Source organism: Amphiprion ocellaris, chromosome 22 (genome assembly GCF_022539595.1).
Source record: "Amphiprion ocellaris isolate individual 3 ecotype Okinawa chromosome 22, ASM2253959v1, whole genome shotgun sequence".
In the NCBI taxonomy this organism is placed as follows: Eukaryota; Metazoa; Chordata; class Actinopteri; family Pomacentridae; genus Amphiprion; species Amphiprion ocellaris.
In genome coordinates, this window is record NC_072787.1 from 11,782,736 (window position 1) to 11,803,449 (window position 20,714).

At 39.7% G+C, this 20,714-nt stretch overlaps 1 protein-coding gene across 1 annotated transcript in view; it reads left to right on the plus strand.

The window, feature by feature from the left end:
* The window catches only part of LOC111565924 (myosin-9), a 91,987-nt gene that overhangs the window by 24,056 nt on the left and 47,217 nt on the right, over positions 1–20,714 (plus strand). Inside the window, exon 6 of the mRNA XM_055006908.1 lies at positions 17,291–17,410. Coding sequence (XP_054862883.1) covers positions 17,291–17,410 — 120 coding nt within the window. The remainder of the gene's footprint in view (positions 1–17,290; positions 17,411–20,714) is intronic.

Here is a 20,714-nt window from a genome sequence, read left to right on the forward strand (position 1 = left end):
ACTCACTTCACACACAGTAAAACACCTTTATCTACTACTAAAAGAATCATTTAGTTATCGGTATAATTTATACACTTAGAATAAACTTTCTTCTTTTTAACTTTCCATACTTACTTTTCTGTATTAAGATCCTGACTTAGTGTGTCAGCTTTAACTTATATTTTAGTGATGAATTTTAATTAATTAACTGAACAGACTTAGTGTGTTTACATACAGCAGTAATGACGCAAACCTACTCGCTCGTATACACACACAGACACACTTACAGTCTTAAAAAAAAAACAACAAAACACTTCACCTTAATTCAGACCTCAGACACTCTCTACTCTCCTCCACCACCACATCCCCTCCTTCCTTCCATCCTGCCATCTCGCCACAACAGCTCCAAATTAATCTGCAAAATATTGATTTGAGGACCAAGGGGGTGAGGGGGGTGGGGGCGCACGATTGCGGCCGCATATTAATACGAACGAGCCGGTCTTCGTCTCTCCTCTATACTTTAAGATCCTCATATCTTCATAATTGATTAATGTTCCTTTGTGAAGTGGGGATGAATAATACATTAGTGGGCCTGCTGCACCCTCAGGCTGATGAGAAAATGTTTAATTTCAGTAAATGTAGCGCTCCTTCTCTCTTTCGCTCTCTTTCATTTTCCTTCTCTGGTTATTTGTGAGTGTTGGAGTGTGTTTGTGAGTTTTCACTTGTGAGTTGAAGACTAGAGGAGTGCTGTTGATTTGCTTTTTCGTGTTTACTGTCGGCTTTAAGCGCATGTTAAGCATCACAAACAAAAGGCAGCATCTGCATTTGCAAACATGAATGAATAAATTGGTAGAATGAGCTCAGTATTGTTCTATTAACTGATATAACTTCAAGAGCTGTGTCACTTTACAAGCTGTTTGCCTTCACAAAGGAAATCATCCCTTTGGACATTTCTGCACATATTGCATCATTATGCACTGCAAACATCAGCTGCTATATTATCAGTCAGCAATCAGCGAGAACATGCAAATGTGCCATAAACCCACCTGATGGGAACAAGTAGCCTCCTCTACAGCCTGGAAAGGTGCTGGGAGCTTGACATTTGTCACTCGCACTGACTGGCACAGCCTGGCTCCACTCAGCTCATCTGGTTAACAATGCTAATTATGCTAATCAGAAGTCTAATGATGATGATGAGGGGTTTAAGAGCTACAGCATAGCAGGCTTAGTGCGTGTGCGTGTTTGTGTGTGTTGGGGGAGTGTCTGGCACCTGATGGTGAGCATCTGTGTGTGTAGAATAGATAAACGATGGAGTGAACGCACACACGCAGACACCCACAGGTCTCACTTCATGCCTACTTAGCTTTGCTTCATTTTCATTTGAACGTATGCCAGCGATGAAGGGGATCTATACACATGCACAGCTTCAAACATACACACACACAGCACTAATTGAATAAATAATACTTATCCGTTAACAAGGATCCTAATTAGTTATGCTAATCAGCCTAGATAACCCAATTAACCCCATAGAGTGAGGCAGGGAGGTCTCCTCTGTGTGTTTATATGTGGGTGTGGATTTCTATGCCTGAGAGCATATCAGAGACACTTAAGAAAACACGTTTGCCTAATTAGTTTTCAGTGACATAGACAAGCATTTATGTTTTTTCATGTCACCATTGTTCTGCTTTTGAATGCGTGGTAATAGGCTTTCCACACCAAAGGAAATAAGAAGCATTGAATTCATGTAAATGATTTTTTTATGTTCCTATGCTTCCATATGTGAGGATATCTGCATTTACATGTCTTTCTTTCTGTTCTGCCAGTCTGTGTCTCAGTTAGATCCACATGGACATGTATATTTTTACAACTATTATGGTAGTTTAAACAGAGTGTGTATTTGTTCAGAGAATGTCTGCCTGTTCCATTAGTTTATGTCCTTGGAAATACAATTTGGCCTCAAGTTCTCTTCGTTTATTTAAAACCTTCAGTCAGCGTTCCCCTCCTAATAGTGAGCCGTGTTTCCTCTCGTTTAGCTCCACCACTCATTATCCGGGCCATGTGGAGGAGACAATGTTTAGAGAAGAGAGGGAGAGAGAGACTTGGAGAGGGACAAAGAGAGAATGAGGGAGAGAGAAATGGAGAAAATGACTAAAAATGAGAGCAAACCAGAAACAAAAAGACAGAGGGAATTAATGAGTGAGTGAAAGAGAGAGAATGTAGATTGTCTTTGAACCTGACCACAGCTGCTTTTGCATTTAATGAATGGTGAGGAGGAAGAAGGGAGGGAGACACCCAGACAAGACTGTCTTTGTTGTGCCTGTGCCGGAGAGCGAGTGAGAACACAACAGATTTATGTCTTACAGGAAGTCTCCCAGATTTGTGGTGTCGCAAACCGCCTACCCTGAGTCAACTCCATGCTCTGGCTTGTAATTAATAGATAGTTTAAGTTTCGGCGTGTGCAGTTGACTGTATATTTGGATGTATTGAGTATTCATGTATCTGTTTGCTTCCGTGGCATGTGTCTGTGTTTTCATTGAGGCATGCAGTTGATCGTGTGGTTTGCAGATGAGAATTAGTTTTGACAGAGTAGTCCTCGTCTGCCCTTCTGGTTTAGTCTGTATATCTGACAGAGAGAACAACAGCATCAGAATAATTTTACACGGGGATAGAAGTTACATGTCTTGAAGCTCACACAAAAGTCCCTCAAGAGTGGCAACTGAATGTTTTCTCATCTCAAGGCATACAACCACCTGTCAGCTAGTACATTGTTAGCTAGTACTTGTACATGCTCTCTGTCCATGTGTGTACCTTTTTGTCTACATGACTGTCTTTGTTTTCTTTTTCTTTTTTTTGGATTACTGCTGGTTTCATTTTTCAAAACAGATTCAAGCCTACATTCAAAATTGACTGAAGATGTTTATAAAAAAAAAAAACAAATAAATATTAAATTCTGCAACTAACCTCAGCATTAGGTTATGCCACCTTTGCTAATGTGCTAATGGAATTCACTGTGGTGAGCCTAACTGCAGGACTTAATCCAAACCCTGCACTTTTGTAATGGGACGACCAAACACCAGATGATACTCAGCACAGTACAGGTCTTGAATGAGGGTGAGATGCTAATATTAGCTCATGCTCACATAAGCTGAGTCATCTCCTCTGTGTCCTTGGCTTATTAACTGATTTAAGACTGATTAGATCAGTCTTGCGCTATCGTGCACTGGCACGCATATACACATGCACGCCAAATTTGAATATCAAAATGGAATTGCTTGACCAGTGAAAACTAGATTAATTCAAAATGTTTACATCAAGGTGTAGCTAAAACAGATGACTGTGCATATTTTTAATGCACCTTGCAGCATTTAAAGCCATTTATGACATTAACTAAAGCTCATGTTATGCAAACACATTTTGTAAGTCAAAGCCACTTATGTTGAGAATACGTGATGCTCCTTTTTTCTCCTTCGCCTTGATTTGACTTCATGAGATCATCAGCATAGGTATTGATTTTGCACTCCATTAGATAGAGTTTTAGTGAGCTACAATGTGTGTACCTCTTTCATAATACCATGCCACAGTAACAAAAGAATGATGTTGAGCTGTTTGACTACGCCGCTGTAATTTCCATGCCATTTTCTTTTCATCACAATCTATAGACACTTCAGGAAAAGACAAGAAAGTATGCTTTTTTTTCTTGTCCATTGTCCACTTGTCCTGTGCTGCGGTAAATGGGTCAAGCCATTTACCACAGCACCATTATTTTTAACCCCTAATTATTACCTGTGAGTATCCTATTTCCCTCGCTCTGTCAAGGTTACAGTATGTAAACAGATTACGCATGACTCTCCTCACAAGTACTGTCACAAATTGCTTTTCTTCTCTTTTGTGTCCAGAAACTGTCAACAGATTGCACTGTTGCTACCAGGTCAGATCTCCTGTCAATATAACAACATGCAGACTGATGTACATTTGGCATAGAAACCTCCCACATCCTTATTCTTCCATTGCACTCCTGTTTCTTCTCATTTGGACGTGTTGCTCACTTCTGCTGTAAGCTGTTTGAGCCGCTCAGAACATGATGTTACAATTTCAAACAGCTGTCCTGGTCAATAACAGAAGTTGTTTTGGTGTGTTTTAGTTAGTCAGCCATTGTAAAATGTGTACACTTGTGTGTGCTGCTGCACAGGACTGAGTGTTTCTTCCTGTCTCTACATGTGTGTCTGTGACAGTTTCCTCTCGAGATGTTAATTCCTCTCCTCCCTGTTGTTGTCATGCTTCCACCAGCAGTGTCTGCACAAGGGAGACGAAGACATATTGGTGTTAATGAAAAGCCCTCCTAAACTATCCTCCCCGCATGAATGTTTAAACATGCTTGTCATAACATTCATTCGCTCACACATGACAGCTAGCATCTGCAGCTGCCTTGCTCGCCCTCAATATTTTATCATACCATCTCCCTTAACCCCACACTAGCACAATGGCTGTGTGTTAGCAAACTGAATTATAATGACTCAAAACAGGCTACGCTCAGACTCACTGCCAGCACAGGCCTTAATGGATTCAGAAACACCACAGGTCTCTATAATGGTATAGTTAGTCAATCATATATATGAAGATAAGAAAGAAAGTCAAAATCAAGAATATGCTGTTATACAAAGAGGGAAAGAAAAACAAAAATGGAAAAACGACAGAAAGATAGAAAGAAAGAGAAAAGCAAAATAGAAAGTAAGGAAAAATTGTGTATCGAAGGAAAAAAATAAGTAAAGCAAGAAAGAAAGGAAAAGAACAAAGAAGCAAAGAAAGCAAAAAACGAAATCTTCATGTCCATAAACAGTATGCTATTCAGAAGTCCCATAATGCTGCAGGTCAGCAGTTGTGACCTTGGTGGTTTTGACAGAAATGATTCACCATGGTAACGGTTGGTCTGCAACCCTCAGTACACCCCCGCACCCCTCATCACTCCCCAACCTTCCTTACTGCTTCTCTGCCAATTTGATTGGATGCACAATTGAAATGTCATGCCTCAGCAAAACACATGCACGTGCACCAGGTCAACCAGACTGAAAGAGGAATGAAAGAACAGGACGTGCTTGACACTCTGAAATGTAAGAAAAGCAGAAGTAACTAAGAGAGGGGAAGGTTGCACTTTAAATCACTCTTGTGTTTCAGAAAGCAAGAATGACTGTTTCAGTATCTACATTTGAAATCATAGTTATGGGTTAACATTGTGTGCTGGACAAGGGACTCAGTGCATCAAAGCAGAGAAGGTAGTCAGAGTCAGTGAATGCAGAATCAAATGAATATTAATGCACAACCAATTACCTCAGGGAAATGTTGTCTGTAGGTTAGCTTTGCTAACGCACGCGTCTCACCTTTAGCAAAGTGGAAGCAGCGGGGGAGTGGGGTGGGGGCTGCAGGGTGTTGAGTGCGGGTGGACAGCGCTGATATATTCGTTTTCCTCCTAACAAGCTTCTCTATTCCTGCTAAAATAGAACTGTCCAGCACACAGCCCCTCCTCTCTGCTCACCTCATTTCACCTAGATGCAAACTGCAATTTTTAAAAGAGGGAAGCATTGCCTCTGGCTGAGTGAGAGTTAATATTAGTAGCTTGACAGTGCTGTTTGTTTTCAAACATTTGATAAGCAGCAAAAAATCATTCACTTTTTGAACAAAAATAAGTCTTAAAGGTCACTTAGATGACAATATTATTTGCTTGTGACTCGGCAATGCCAATAATGACAAAAGTCTCCTTTCTTTCTCTGTGCTACAGCAATTTTTAGGGCTGTAGTAGTGATGTATACTATCTTGCTGGGTGAGTAGCTTAGCACGATGCAGCACTTATCAGTGCAGGTCTCTAGCTGCTGCTGATCTGCATAAGTGACTGTGCCACACTTAAAGTCCCTTCTAAATCAGTGTTAAAGCCTTGATAATAGACCTCACTGACCAATTGATTGGCCTTCATATGTTTACAGCTCACTTTAATTGCCTCAAAAATACCATTTATCAGCCAAGTGTGTCCATGTATGCATGTATGTGTGTGTGCAAGCATGCCTGTCCATCGACAAAAAGGCCTATTGATTTATCAGCATCGGGATTTGTCCCGTTCACCATACATAAAACCCCTGCGTATGTGCTGTTCAAAATGGGAAATGGCCCCATTGATTCCCTTAAGTTGGAGCCCAAATGCTAAAGATTTTTGGATAAGCTTTCTCATTACTTAAGCTGAAATCAATAGGGGAGAGCATGGGTCTAATGAATGAACGGGCCACAGATCAGATGGGGTGTGCTCATCCCTGGCCTGTCCTGGTCGATCTGAGTGTGTGTGCATGTACCTGTGTGTGTGTGAGGGTGGGGGGGTGGTGAGAGAGACAGAAAGAACCTGTCTATTCATGTATCGCTAGTCTTTTTCTTTGACACTCACAAAAATTCACAATGGAGGTCCATTTGAGTCGTTGTGTTTTTCTGTATATTTGACTGATCACTGCTTTATTAGTTCCTGTTTTTCTCTTGTTCCACATCGTGCTACTTTTAGAAGCTTGTCTGTTGTCCTTTTAGAAATGGAACCAGTTTACACCTAATTAACTTCAACATAAGCTCTGCAGAGAATTTTAACATTTGTTATTTTTTGATTATTGTTAATTTAACTTCACAAGTGATCTTTCTTCGTAGTTGGAGATCAGCAGGAAGCAGGTAGAAAGACAGAGCAAAGAGTTATCAAAGCTCCACCAGAAGGAGGAGACACTTCTCTGTGAGGTACAGAGGAAAAAATACCAGAAATTCATGTATTTTCTTTTTTTTCTACTTTCATTTAGCTGTGTTCACCCCTTTACAAACACACATGCACGCTCACACAAAGGGAGCAACTCAGGACTCGACATTTTAAAAAACAAAATTATGACTGATATGAGTCATTTTCAAATAAAATTTAGATTCGACATTAATCCGCATGGGAACATAATATGCAGTACATGCAGCTAAGTGTCAGCCAGTCAGCCGGTGAAACCAAAAATTTAGCACATACACTCACATACAGAAGCAGCTACTCCTCCCAACCGCAGCCCCTTTGGCTGACTTTCTGGTTTTTCCACTTTCCATTCTTTCCACTCTTTTGAAATATCAAAATGACACAGAGTGGCGTATCACTAGAAAATTGTCTTTGGCAGTGTGCAGACACTGCCTTTCAGATTACATTTACCAGACAACTATGAAGAGTTTCATTTTGTGGTTTGGCCAACTCTTAGAATTAACTACATTAATTAGTCACAGCTGATATTGCAGACAGTTATCATTTCAGTTAGTGACACTGAGAAGTCTCCAGCTAGAAATTCAGAGCCTGCAGACATTTAAATTTGATAGTAAATTAATAGTACTATAGTTATTAAATACATACACATACATGTGAAGTGGAATACTTGTGTCTTATTTAGTAGATTTCTGCAGTGTGTCTTCATATAGGAAGAACAATCAATAAACTGTGCATATCAACAGTATCAACAAAGAATGAGACTCTGGGGTGCATATCACTAACCAGCACAGTTTTCAAATAGTAAACTCCCTGTCCCTTCCCCTCACTCTCCTCTAAGGTGTCCCGCCTTTTCAACTCATAAATATGGAAGGCAAAAGATGATGAGATTCACGGACAAGAAAGGAATCAAAATCTATTGTAGCGTGTCCTTTTCCCCGTGTAAAGTTTGGATTAAATGTCACACATTAGCATGTGAACTTTTAAATGAGCTTGTTTGCTCTCCACAGTGTGGGGCATGTAAATACCCATCTTGAGTATGGAATGGGGATTTCTTAGTGGGGGTTGGGGTTTCACAAGAATTGAGAATTGTAGGACATGTTTGAGGGTAGCACTGGCAATTAGGCTGCAGCAAGGGACTGGAGTACCAAACAGCTCTATTGACTGGTTACGTCTGGCTAGTGTTTCACACCTGAAGTGGCAGATATCAGCGGATGGGAAAAGCTCCCTGATGGCTGTGGCTTCTACTGATTTCGGGGAAAGAGATGATTGACGGGCACTCCCAAAATGAGGTGATTGACACGCACCATCAAAAAGAATCTTCTCCTGGGCAAATTTGAGTGTGAGTGGAGAGAAATGTTTATGTACAAATATACACGGATATGAGATAAACACTAACTTTGGTGTGGTGTGGCTATGAGGTATTGAACGTAAAGGATTTTACGTATCAGCGGACTAAAAGCTTATATACTTATATTAATTTTTTTTAATACAGTTTTATTATATTTGAAACATTTAATTTAATCTGGAAAAGAAAACATATAGCACAAATAAATTTTAAGGAATAAAAAATAAAAAAATCTGTTTTGTTTAAACAAGAAGTCAGAAAGAACCTTAGGATTCTGATCTCCCATTGCGCTGTCGCTATTGTGTCTGTGTGTAGCCTGGTTGTGTAAGATATAGACTTTGATAGTAACCAAACACCATTATATATGTGCAGTGTTTTTTTCATTGGCTAAGATTCCCTTTGTTTTAAAATGTGAGGCTGCTTATTTATTGACATAATTTCCTCTCAGTGAAGGGCTTGTGTCTATAAAACACATTAAAATCATATTGCAATCTCTGCTAACCCAGGAGCAGCGTCATTGTTCTATTATACTCACTGAACAACAGCATCACAGCCTGTTTATCAATCCAATATCTCATAATGTGCTCTGTGCCTGGTCATTTTGAATATAAAAAGATCTCATACCCTTATTGTACCATATTTCCTATATTTAGTATTAATCTCTTGTACTGACATGAATCTGACACATCCAGTATGATATTTGATTAGTTGTTTTTTTTCTCTTTTTTTTTGTTTGTTTTCATAGTCTCCAGGTGATATTGGATACATGTGCAGAGCTGGTATTATGTTGGCTGTTTCATCTGGGTATAAAAATGATTTAGTGTGTACTCAGCACGCAGTGTCATTGACTAGCTTTAATTTCACTGCAAGGGTGGGCTTTATTACTCTGCTACTCTCTGAATGTGTGTGTGAGAGAGAGAGAGCAAGACAGAGAAGAAGAGAGAGAGAATAAATGTTTCTGTGCATATATATATGTCTGTTTTCCTGCTCGTTGGTGTGGCTGCATGCCACACCTTTGCATACACATGCACTTGTGTACAGTTATATATACAAAAATTATGTGAACCCTTTGGAATGACCTGTTTTTCTGCATTAATTGGTCATAAAGTGTGAGTTATATGTCTTGTAAGTTACAAGGACACAAACAATGTGCTTAACCTAATAATACACAAACAGTTGCAATCTTTTTTGTATTTATTGAACAAACCATAAAAAATTTCCAGTGTTTGTGGCAAAAAGTAGGTAAATCCTTGGAAGTAGTTTAATTTAGTTTGACAGCAACAACTCAAAACAGGGGTTTCTGGTCTGACACAACATTCAGGAAGAATTTTGGATGATTCCTACTTACAGAACTGTTTCAGCTCGGCCATTTTCGTCCAGTGTTGGTATGCTCAGCCCTTTTAACATCACACGTACAGCTGTGTGCTCTTCCCAGACAATTCAGTCTTTATTTCAAAAGTCCACAAACCATTCTCCCAGTGCCGCTATATAGTCCCAAAGCGTTTTGTTAAACTTCAGTTCTGCACCTCTGTGGTGTCCTGTCATGGACGTCATGCTTCATGCAGCCACGCACAATTGATTTACATGTGGTAGACTCGTGAACACAAATGTTAACCCACTTGAGTAATTCATTTAAGCCTTACAAACTAGTAATCTGGGGATATTTTTACCTCACTGAGCAATCTGCTTTACACTTACGTCATCTAGGCCTGACACCCACTTCTAGGAAGAGTAATACTAAATCACCTCCGTTTATAGACAGTCTCTCTAAGTGTGAACTGATGAATGTCAACGTCAAAAAATCTTATGTCTACCTTTAAAGCACAAAAGTAACAACTGATTTTCTGCACAGAGATCCTTAAAAGGCATAGATTTAATTAATCAAAAAATAAGGCCGTCATTTGTATTAAAAGGTCTTGAGTCACAGTTTCAGAATTAAAAATGCTGAGACTTAGGAAGTAGGATTTTCATCATTTTTTTTCTGACATTGCAATTTAACATCTCAGAATGCTTTAAAAACAATGTAACTTTTAAAAATAATTTACCAAATCCCTCATGCAGATTCAGTGCCTACTTCAACTAAAATTGACTATTTAACCAAGTTTTCGGGACATGGCTGACATCAATACCAGGTCATTCATGCAAAGTGTATTTTGTACAGACGGTGTTTCCAACCCTGCATGATGGGGGCAAAAACAATCCCACATGCACATACACCAGCAAGTGTGCTATTGGTGCAAAGGTCATGTCCAGTACAGACATGTTGGAGTTACCATTCATGGGACATGGAAGTTCACTTGGTTTTTAACTAGCCTAAAAATGCCTTAAATGTAACTTTCCATAAGCTGTAGAAACACTGTGTATTAAGACTTAAAGCTATGCATTATTAAAGGAGCGGCCACTTTCAGTCACAGGTGGGTGGTCTGGAGATGTTTGCATAGTTCGCCTCACCTCCAGACATGCTCCACGTTTTTGCTCATTTCATCAGTCAAACCCTGCCAAGTTGGCGACAGCAAGAGCCACAGCAATGAGGTTTAAAACTCCCCTTCAGGAAACCTACAGGTGACATCACGGCGGGTTTGTCCATGTATATATGCAGGTAATTGCCTTACATCACATAAACAATCAACTTTTTTAGCCCTTTATAAGCTTCATGCAAATAAATATTCTTGATTGAAAGACCTCTGAGGTCTCTTTTTTGTGTTTGTTCATTATTATAGGTTAAGTGTAGATTTGACCTAATCTTAAGACAAATTTGTACATAAACACAGATTCAAGGTTCAAATGCAGGGTTCAGTTACTTTTTCTTGCCACTGTATATCTCTGTAGTATATCTCTTCACTCCTGCTGTATACTGAGGCTTTCCAGCATGTAATTATCATTCAGTGAAAGAATCAACTAAACCAACACTTGAAACAGCTCTCACATCACACTCAGGCCAAACTGGTGGTCCCAGTGCAAGAAACAGAGGAGCTCCACTTTGCCGTGACAAACCTTACTTCTGATCAAATGCTACAGAGCCATAATCATGTTTGTGCCACTGAATTCTTTAACCTTTCCATGACCCCGTTGAATGCCAGCGGCCCAATCACAGAACCTAATTGAATCTGCTCGGCGGCGCCCCCCCGACTGATGAAAAAATAAAATTGGAGGTGAAAAATGAATACAGCAGTGAAGGAGAGAGAGAATGAAGGAGGTGATGCTGGTGGTGGGGGAGGTGGGAGGGAAGGAGGGGTCGCACTGCAGTTTTATAAATACACAGACGCACTCACAAGCACACACCCAGACACGTACACACAGTCACACCTTTTTCAATCCTGCTGGAGAATGGGGAGTGGGAAATGACAGAGAGAAAGAGAGAGAGGGAGGGAGAAAGAGGTTGGACCCAGGTTTCTCATTACCCCCCTGGCCTATTTGGAGGATATTCCTATAAGATAATCTGATTTATTTGCAATTTTCCTTTAAGCGGCTTAGTGTTTACCTCCAAGATTAATATTTTTCTCTGTTATTAATATCAGACTGTAATTAGGAGTGATGCGTCTCGCTTCTGCACTGTGCCGTGGCCGCCAGGCAGCTCGCTGGATGAAACTCATGTTGCGACTCACTTGTTGTGATCCTGTTTCACAAGACAACAAAAAAAGAAAGGAAAAAAAAACGAAAAAAGAGAAGGAAGTTTTAAAAGGAGGAAAAAGGCTACAGGGTGGGGATGTAGAATTACAATCGCGCCATACCTGCCTCTGTGTCTAAGACTTCTGTGTATGTAGGTGTGGGTGCAGGACCGTACAAATTTGTGTGCATTTCTTAGTTTATGTGCATGTGTGTGTGTGTGTGTGTGTGTGTGTGTGTGACAGTGTGATGGTCCCCTCTGATTGATAAGGTGTCTGTGCTGGCTGCAGATTGCTCTTGCTGATTGCTTCTGAGAGCCCCAGCTGATTTATAATCAGAGCAGGATGAAGGATTGTGCTGTGGATTGCTTATCTGTTTGCCCCCCTCACAACATAAAGTGACAAATTATCATGTTGAACACACACACAGACACACACGAGCACATGTGAAAAAAAAGTAATAATCTGGACCTTGTTATTAAATATACACAGACACTGTTACACAATTTCACAAACACACACACACTGGCCGTACAGAACATAAACAGCTTCACTCATCAGCACTGTCATATTTTCATGATTGCTCCAAAGAGTGCAATCAGTCTCATTTGTTTATATGTGAAAATGTCAATACCACATATAAGTCAAGTTAAGTTGCAATTAACTTGTTTTACACAGTTTTTTGATTTACTCCACTCTGGAGAATTATTTGGAAGCTTCCATACTAAGGAAGTGAGTTTGTTCATGTCTTATTGGTATTTGTTTCCTTTTTTTTGTTTGTTCTTTGGACACACCTCCTTGTTGCTTACTGTGCCTGATATGTAGCTACATTTCCATATGCATACTCACGTTCCTGATGTCTGCCCCTTACAAAGATTGGCTTAAATGCATCTGACAAAACAACAAATATATGCTCTTGTTGTTCTCAGTGAAGTGATTCTGATTGTATTTAAAACATTGTGTTTATGTACAAGTATGGTTAGAATAGAGGTTGTTTTTGATAAAGAGGTTGGCATATTACATGAGACTAATTCCACTTGGCAAGCCAGAGCACAAGCCAGCAGGTTTAAATGCTGACAGGTTTTGCATGCCCTATGGCACTGTGACAGCTCTGTGAGTGTGTGTTTGCCTCTGTATCATTCTGTCTTTCTGTCTTTTGCCATTCTTACCTGTCTTTCTGATTGTTTGTTTCTTTCACTGTTTTCGCTGTTTTGTAAATGCACAGTGACAGAATCAGGAAAAAAGAAACACAAAAACACAAAGTACAGGAGTGCACGAGACACAGACACACGCGCACACATGCACGCACATGCTGACGAATGGCAGCAATTAGATGGGGAAACCAAGCATGTGAGGACAGAGGAGCGCTGAGGGGCTGCAACCGCTGTACGGAACGTGTGCGCACGTGTTGTATGTGTTTGTGTGCGTTTGGACGGTTTTTATCCTTCTATGTATCATCCATCTGTCTAAATATCAACATTGTCTCATATGTCACTGGACAGTGGCTGTGGTGGGGTGGTTGTGGGGCATTAACATTTGCAATCACAAACCAAATAGGAAAAGGTCTGGATTACAACATTACAACTGTGCAAAAAATTAATTGCTCAAGGGACCAAAGCTGGAACAGACGTGCTTGTGTTCAAAAATATTAGGAAATGGTACACACGGGGACAGAAAAAACAGATTTTTTTTTTTGTAATTTCTCTCTTGCTCTGGTTCCATGTCAGCCTACTGACTTGATCAACCCACTGACACTGAGGCCTTGAGCTTTCTCAGTTCTGCTGTCATCTTCCCACTGGACGAATAACCTTTTCACTGCAGTCAGAGCAGCAGTCACTTCTCATCTTCCCTTTTAATGTGAGAATTCCTCTATTTGAAAAATTCCTTACAGCACCCTTTCCTTTCCGAACTAATCACATTTCTGTCTATTCCAACTGCTATCTAGAAAGCAGTCCTCACCTAGTTCTGTAACTTTCCCAGAAGTCCCCTGCTTTTGTTTAATATTTTACATCACTGACATAATATAAAGGTGATACAACCTTGTCTCTTAATCATTTCCAGACCATATGGGATATAAAATATTTCTTTTTTCTTTTTTTACTCTGCCTTAATACTAGATAATATGGCACTGCTGAATTTTATATGTGAAAGTCCCTATTCATAAGCTACACTAGTCAAGTAATAAAACAAAGTCAAATCAAGCCAGATTTGGTCATACAGAAATATTTAGATACATTCAGTTAATAATGGTACATATTCAGATCTGTGCATAACATTTTTAAGAGAAAGTCATATACGCTGTTCCCACTATACTGGTAACTCATTTCACAGGCTTTGTAGCTATGAAGAGGGCTACATATGAATCTAGCTTTCTGAAAACATATATGTCTGTCAGTTTTTTTTAAACTGTATGGAGGGTGGAATGGGTGTGAGTGTAAATTTGTGTGTATTTGCGTTATTAACGGGTCTTCCTTCATACCAACTTTTTGTGCTTCTGATTTATACTCTGTAGGATTGTGCAGATTTTACAAGCAGGTAAGTGTGTGTGTGTGCGCGTGTGTGGGTGTGTGTGTGTGTGTGTGTGTGTGTGTATATTTGTATTTATAACCAGTGAAGATGTGTGTTAGACACAGCTACTGATGAATTACTTCACTTCCTATTGCTTACATCACAAATCATCCCCATATTATAAGCCTCCTCATGCAAATAAGTGCTACTGCGTGTGTCTGTGTGCACGCGTGTGTGAGAGAAAGGGAGATCAGGCCTGAATACATGTCTGCAAAATAAAACAAACTGTTATTTACATATAAACTAAATGCACAGTGTGAGTTCATATATGTAGCCCATGTATAGCATCAATGTATGTTTTGAATGAGTGAGTAAGTATGCGTGTGTGCGCGTGCTTGTGTGGTAACCCTGTATCGCTGGCAAGCTCATTTCTCTCAGAAATCAAAGTTAAATGGGTCATCTATCATGAGAATATGTGACTGGGACTCTTGTCTCTGCCATGCTTAATGTGTGTGTGTGCCACGTGCACATGTGCAAGGTGTGTGGTGCAAGAGCAGTGCGTATCTGTGTGCTTCTGCAGTTGTGCGTGTGCACACAAAGAAATCTGTGTGTGTACGTGGCGGCCACTTGTCTTTGCCTACGCTATGATTAATGGTTTACATTGGGCTGTTCAGCCATGCATGTTTCTTGGTTTATCGTTTTATGCTGTCTCCAATTAAAGCTCCATAACTTGAGTGATGGCTTCACGCCAGTGTCCATCAATAGAGGCCATCAGCGGCCTCATGCATTCAGGATATGGAAGCCACACACTAACTAATATCCTCTTGTGTCAGAGCCAGTGGGCAGTCTGCGTGTGTGAATATACAGATGAATATGTGCGCTTGCACATTAAGTAGAAAAAGTATATTGATTTTAACTGATCTATCTCTTCAAGTAAATCTGGCTTTACTTCTTAGGATACTCTTAAGAAATGAAATTCATTTTCAAAGTGCTAAAATAATATAAATATGTTTATCTAATAAATCACATCAAGTTATCATCAAATTCTTTTATTTCTCTACATTGTCAGACAAGTAAAAATTTTCATAAAAGAATAAACAGCATAAATTTCTGCAGTGCGTGTATTGCTTGATTTTGCATCTTTGTGTCTCTTTGTGTGTTTGCAGGTCTGTGTGTGGGAAGTGATCATGGATACATACATCTGGATGTGTGAGCTTGTTCATGCGTGCACCACACAGGCATGCACGCGCCACGCAATATCATTTCACGCAATATTATTTCTCATATAGCTGTAATGACATTAGGCCGATATGTTGATTATACTGTCGGCAAACAGCAGCCTGCTGATTGGGTTAGCATATTACCTTATATCACATCTCTCCATTCATCCCTGTGTTTTTTTCTTTTTTTTATTGCCCTCATTTTTCCAAATCACTTCCCACTTCCCCAGTTTCCAGGGCAAGGTTTCAGGCTATGCAAGCAGGTGAGGTGAAGTAATATGATGATAGGAAGGCACAACAATGCAAGGAAGGAAGAACTAAAACCTGAGAGCAGCTGTTGTTGTTACATGTCTGAATGCGGGACAGAGCCTGGTTAAAGGATTGTAAAGGGTTAAATTGGGTGAAAATGCAAGAATAAATAAATATTTAATGACACAAAAACATAAATGAGAACACGCAGGTTTTACATGCGATGGTTTCTGCTCAGCATGCGTTTTTTGATAAATATATTTAACAGGTGTACAGATTGGGAAAGAAAAAATAGGGTGTGATTTAGTGACGACCTAGAAAAAGAAGGAGGGTGGGGAGGAGTGAGATATTTTAGAGTGGGCTACAGAGATTGTTCAGGAGAATGAGATTTCATTTGCAGCTGGGACATTGAGTGATGACACCCATAGTGTGTGTCTGTCTGTGTTTGTGGTCACATGTGTGCACACATTAATGGCTGACTGTGTAACTGCACATACAATTCACACATGCAACATACATATACACTATATGTGCTGTTTATGCATTGTAGAAAACCACAGGTTTGCTCTCAGGCTTGCTTGTGTATTTCTTCTCTGTGTGTCACTTACCTCTTTAATATCAGTCTCTAAGCTGTAAAGTGCCATAGCAAAAGTCAGAATCACTAGAAAACAAACTGGGGCAGTATACATGCACCTGTCTTCCCCTTTCACCAACTAAAATGTACATGCAAACATATAATTCAACTCAAAAACAGTCTTTGTTATTAGCCAGCAGGAAACAAACACTACACAAAACACCACTGGCAATATTTATATCAGTGCCGTTTGGTTCTTAAACACAGCAACATGAGCATGTCTAACTGTAAAGATAGGAAATTTCACTGCAAATTACTAATGGTGTTGCTCGATATTTGTACCACATGCACAGGTAATGATTTAGCCATGCATAGTGTACAGTAGGACACACAAGAAGTAAATGGAAAAAAGATAACAATCACAATAACTCACATCAGCCATCCCTAATATATAGGGTGCTACGCCATGTCATGGCTATATGACACTAGGAGAAAAATGAATGGCGGTTATCTGGAAATTAAAAAAAGGGGGGGAACTGATTTAATATTCAGCAATGGTTGAAGGGGCTGGGGGAAGGGAGGAAAAAGCGGACTTATGGATGGGGGGAGGTGGGGGGAGGCGATGAAGATGGAGGAAATTAATCAGTAGTATCATCTCCAGGGGAGTTTAGCTAACCACCAACCTCAGTGCTTTTGTCAGCCAGTAAGGAAGCTTCTTCTGTATGTTCTGCCATAACAAACCAAACCCATCAAATCACCAGTCAGACTCATTTTTACACAAGGAGACACATACTCACCTGCTGAGTGAAGTCACACTCTGCTATGGTTGTTTGTATTTGTGTGTGAGTTGTATGTACTGCATAGTGTGTGAACATATGCATGTCAAGAATCAAAAATAATGGTTACACAATCTTAGCAACTTTATAGAGATTGTATTTTCTTAATTCCATGCAATATTACTCAATTCTTTATCATTTTTCACAGTGGAAGTTTGTGAATGAAGAAGATTGCAGTTTAGTACAACAAATGTGAATGTGAATATGACACTCTCTGTTCCAGGTTGAGGCCAAAATGGTGCATTTGAAGGATGAACTCTGCGCCTTTTTTCACAGAAGGATGGAGGAGAAAGAGGCAAGGATTGTCCAACTAACTGAAGAGTTAAATGGAGTGAAACAAAAAGTAAGATGTGGGCACATAAACATGCTTTAGATGTTTTTGATGTTTGTACGGAATTTAAAGACATTTTACAAATTCTTAAACCAATGGGTCCTTTTTGGTGGAAAATTTTGTCATAGCTGCTTTCACAGTTGTAGTGTTTGTGAACATGGACTTCCAAGTATTGGGATGAGTAGCTTGAAGACAAGACTAACTCGGTAATATTCACTTGCAGTTCATAGCTGTTTTTGTCAAACCCACACACATGAATGTATAATATTGAAAAGCTTTTGAGCAAATTAATTGTATTGCATTGCGAAGCCTTGGCTAACATTATTGGTTGACCCCTGGGATTCTGTTAGCTAATTTAACTGTGCTATCATAGCGCTTCAATCAGTTTTCCACCCACTTATTTTATACCCTTTCAATTATACAGATTACCATTGCTGGTAGAGCTTATTGAGCTGTACTTCTGCTTGATTCAAAGGCACACCGGCCCATTGAGGCAAAAGCACTGACAGACATACACACAAATGCACGAGTACACACCACTTGATCTGCATATCATTATGCTTTTGATCGAATGCCAAGGTTTTGCTGAAAAAGACATCAGAGTCAAATGGAGCGAACATGTACACAACACCTGTAGGATTTGTGTGTGTGTGTGTGTGTGTGTGTGTGTGTGTGTGCTCATGAGAGAGGCAGCTGTGAAATCTGCACCTGTTTAATTGAATTAGCCCTGTTAATGTATTCACACAGGCTGCCAAAAAACCGTGGCATTAACAAGCTCATTAGAGCAATTAGTTAATTAATTGTCTGCATGGCAGTGACTTCCCAAAGAGCTGTGTCTTCATTATCTGATGACTGCCGCCTGTTGGATCACTGGATGAGAGCTGATAATGCTTTACGCGTGTGCGCCTGTATGTCTTCTGAAATGTCATATATTTCTGCATATGTGTGTGCGTATATGCTCTGTGTGAGGGATTCTTTTCGGTGCATGAATGCTTGTGTATATGTATTTGCCCGTCAGTGTGCGGTATGCTGAGAATATGGCGGCCAATATCAGTGTGCATATTGCAGTGAAAGGTTATGTGGGGGCCGTCACTCCCACAGGTAAAGACAGAGCAGTCCTCCTAGCCACTTTCTAATCTCTCTTTTATTAGAAGTTAATATCTAGCCTGCTCTTTCTCACTCCACACTCCCACCTGCTTAGAAATGGCCCCGCTCCATCTTTTTAATTCAATTATATTAGCCACCCTCTCTCTCTCTCTCTCTGTGCCCATAACTCTGCAACTCACATCTCTCTCTAACCCACAATCTCTCTCTTTTTTCTCTCTGTCTCTTCCCATCTCACCCCTCCTTCCTTTGTCCTCAAATGTTCCATTTCTATTCGTAATCCTAGATGGAGGATAGACTTTGGCCAATCAAGGATTTGCGCAAGCCACTCTCCCTTTCTCCTCTTCTCTGCCTCGGTGGCAAAAAAACATATGATGGCTAGGAGGAGAGGAAAAAAGGAGAGATGGGAGGAGGTGGGAGGCAGGAGTTGAGGGGGAGGACCCCAGGGGCGAAACTTTGATTGCTAAAGTAATGAGACTTGATCAGATTGAGGTTTCTCTCTCAATAGGAGCTCTACTAATATGAAAGTCCAAGGCTTAAGCACTCATTTGAAATAAAATCACAAATCTGATATGCTTTCTTCCGGACTTCCAGCCAAGGTCCTATACTCCCCCACTGGAGAATTAAGTCTTCACACAGACCACATGGGAACTTTTAATCATCTCTGATGGTGGCAGATTTGCAGATGAAAAAAGAAATCACCGTAATGTATTAATTATGTAACCATATTATGCACTTCTGAAAGTCAGTGCTATAAAGACCTTGGAGAGATTTTAACAGACATTGTGATCTTTAACTAACTGGATAGATGGGTGGCATTAAAGAAAAGTCAACATAATGTTTTTCAGGTTTTTTTTAAGAGTACTAGATTCACAGCAGGCTGTAAGCAAAAAGAAATATAAATATTTTCATTCAAGATGCCTTGTTTGTAGACTATCGAGTAACATAAATGTTTATGATTTTCTAAGATCAAAGTATGACATGATCTAAATGTACAAAATTGCCACATGTTGCATTTTGCCACTATTTCAATCAAGATGAGTGCATTTAGAGACCTTCAAAGCACTAAATATTGCACTGTGAACAATGCTCAAGACCTTGTAAAAATAGCAACATAATGTATGTTACTAGCTGACTGGGGTAAAGTTTCGATTCCATTAGTCACTTTACTTTGCCCTTTCTTTTGTCCTTTCAGCGCTTTACCTTGGGTTAGTCTAAACTACCTTTGTAGCAGCTTCCAGACAATGTTGCATTATCAATTAAATTACTATCTTTCTTACTCTATGGCATTACTTAGCTAAAACTATCTATAGAAAGAGTTATGTTTTAATTTAATACATTTAATTATTTATACATATATATATACATTTAATTCACATTAAATATTGCTTTTGTCTAATAGCATGAATTGTAGTCATAAGTCAGTACGGTAAAAGAATTACAAGTTCCCCTTGCCTGAACTTCATTTTACATTAATGGTAATAATATCTAAATTGTATAGAAAATGTGCTCTTTTCCTTCATATTAATTTTTCATCTGAAATCCCTCTTGAAATCTAGATGGGTTAGCATAAAGAAGATGAACTTTTGCCCACTTGTGTAATCTGTTGAATGTGGCTGCAGCTCTGAAATTCACACATTATTGTCTTAGCTTTGTAAAATGTATTTAATTTCCCAATAGTCACACTAAAATTGCTAGAATATGCGGATGAAAGAGTCATTTTAATTCAGTGTCACAGCAATGACTGCCCCATTGCTTATAATTGTTACCATCCATTAGGATTGCTGTAGATAATTTAACTGCATAAAAGGCCACCTTTAACTCACTGTTGCACTGCATTGGATGATATATGCACTAGCTAGTGTGTCTGGAGAGCTCTTTGAAGGAGGTAGAGGTGGGTTGTGTCAATGCCAAGACACAAACCCCTAAACATAGTCTGCAGTTTGAGGAGATGATGGGAGAGCTTGGGAGAGATCACAAGTTAAGGGTGCTGCTCTTTGCTATGATCGTGCCTTTATGTCTATGTTGTGGTTATATCTGCATGTCTTTCTGTCTCACAAATCTTAAATCATGCAGGCTGGTGAAACTATGCAAGGGTCTGTACTTATGTGTGCATACAGAAGTGTACGCACAGTTTGTGTACAGTGCATGTAAATATGTTTTTAAGTTTGTGTTTGTATGTGTGCTGACTGTCTGTGGAGCCTCCTCACTA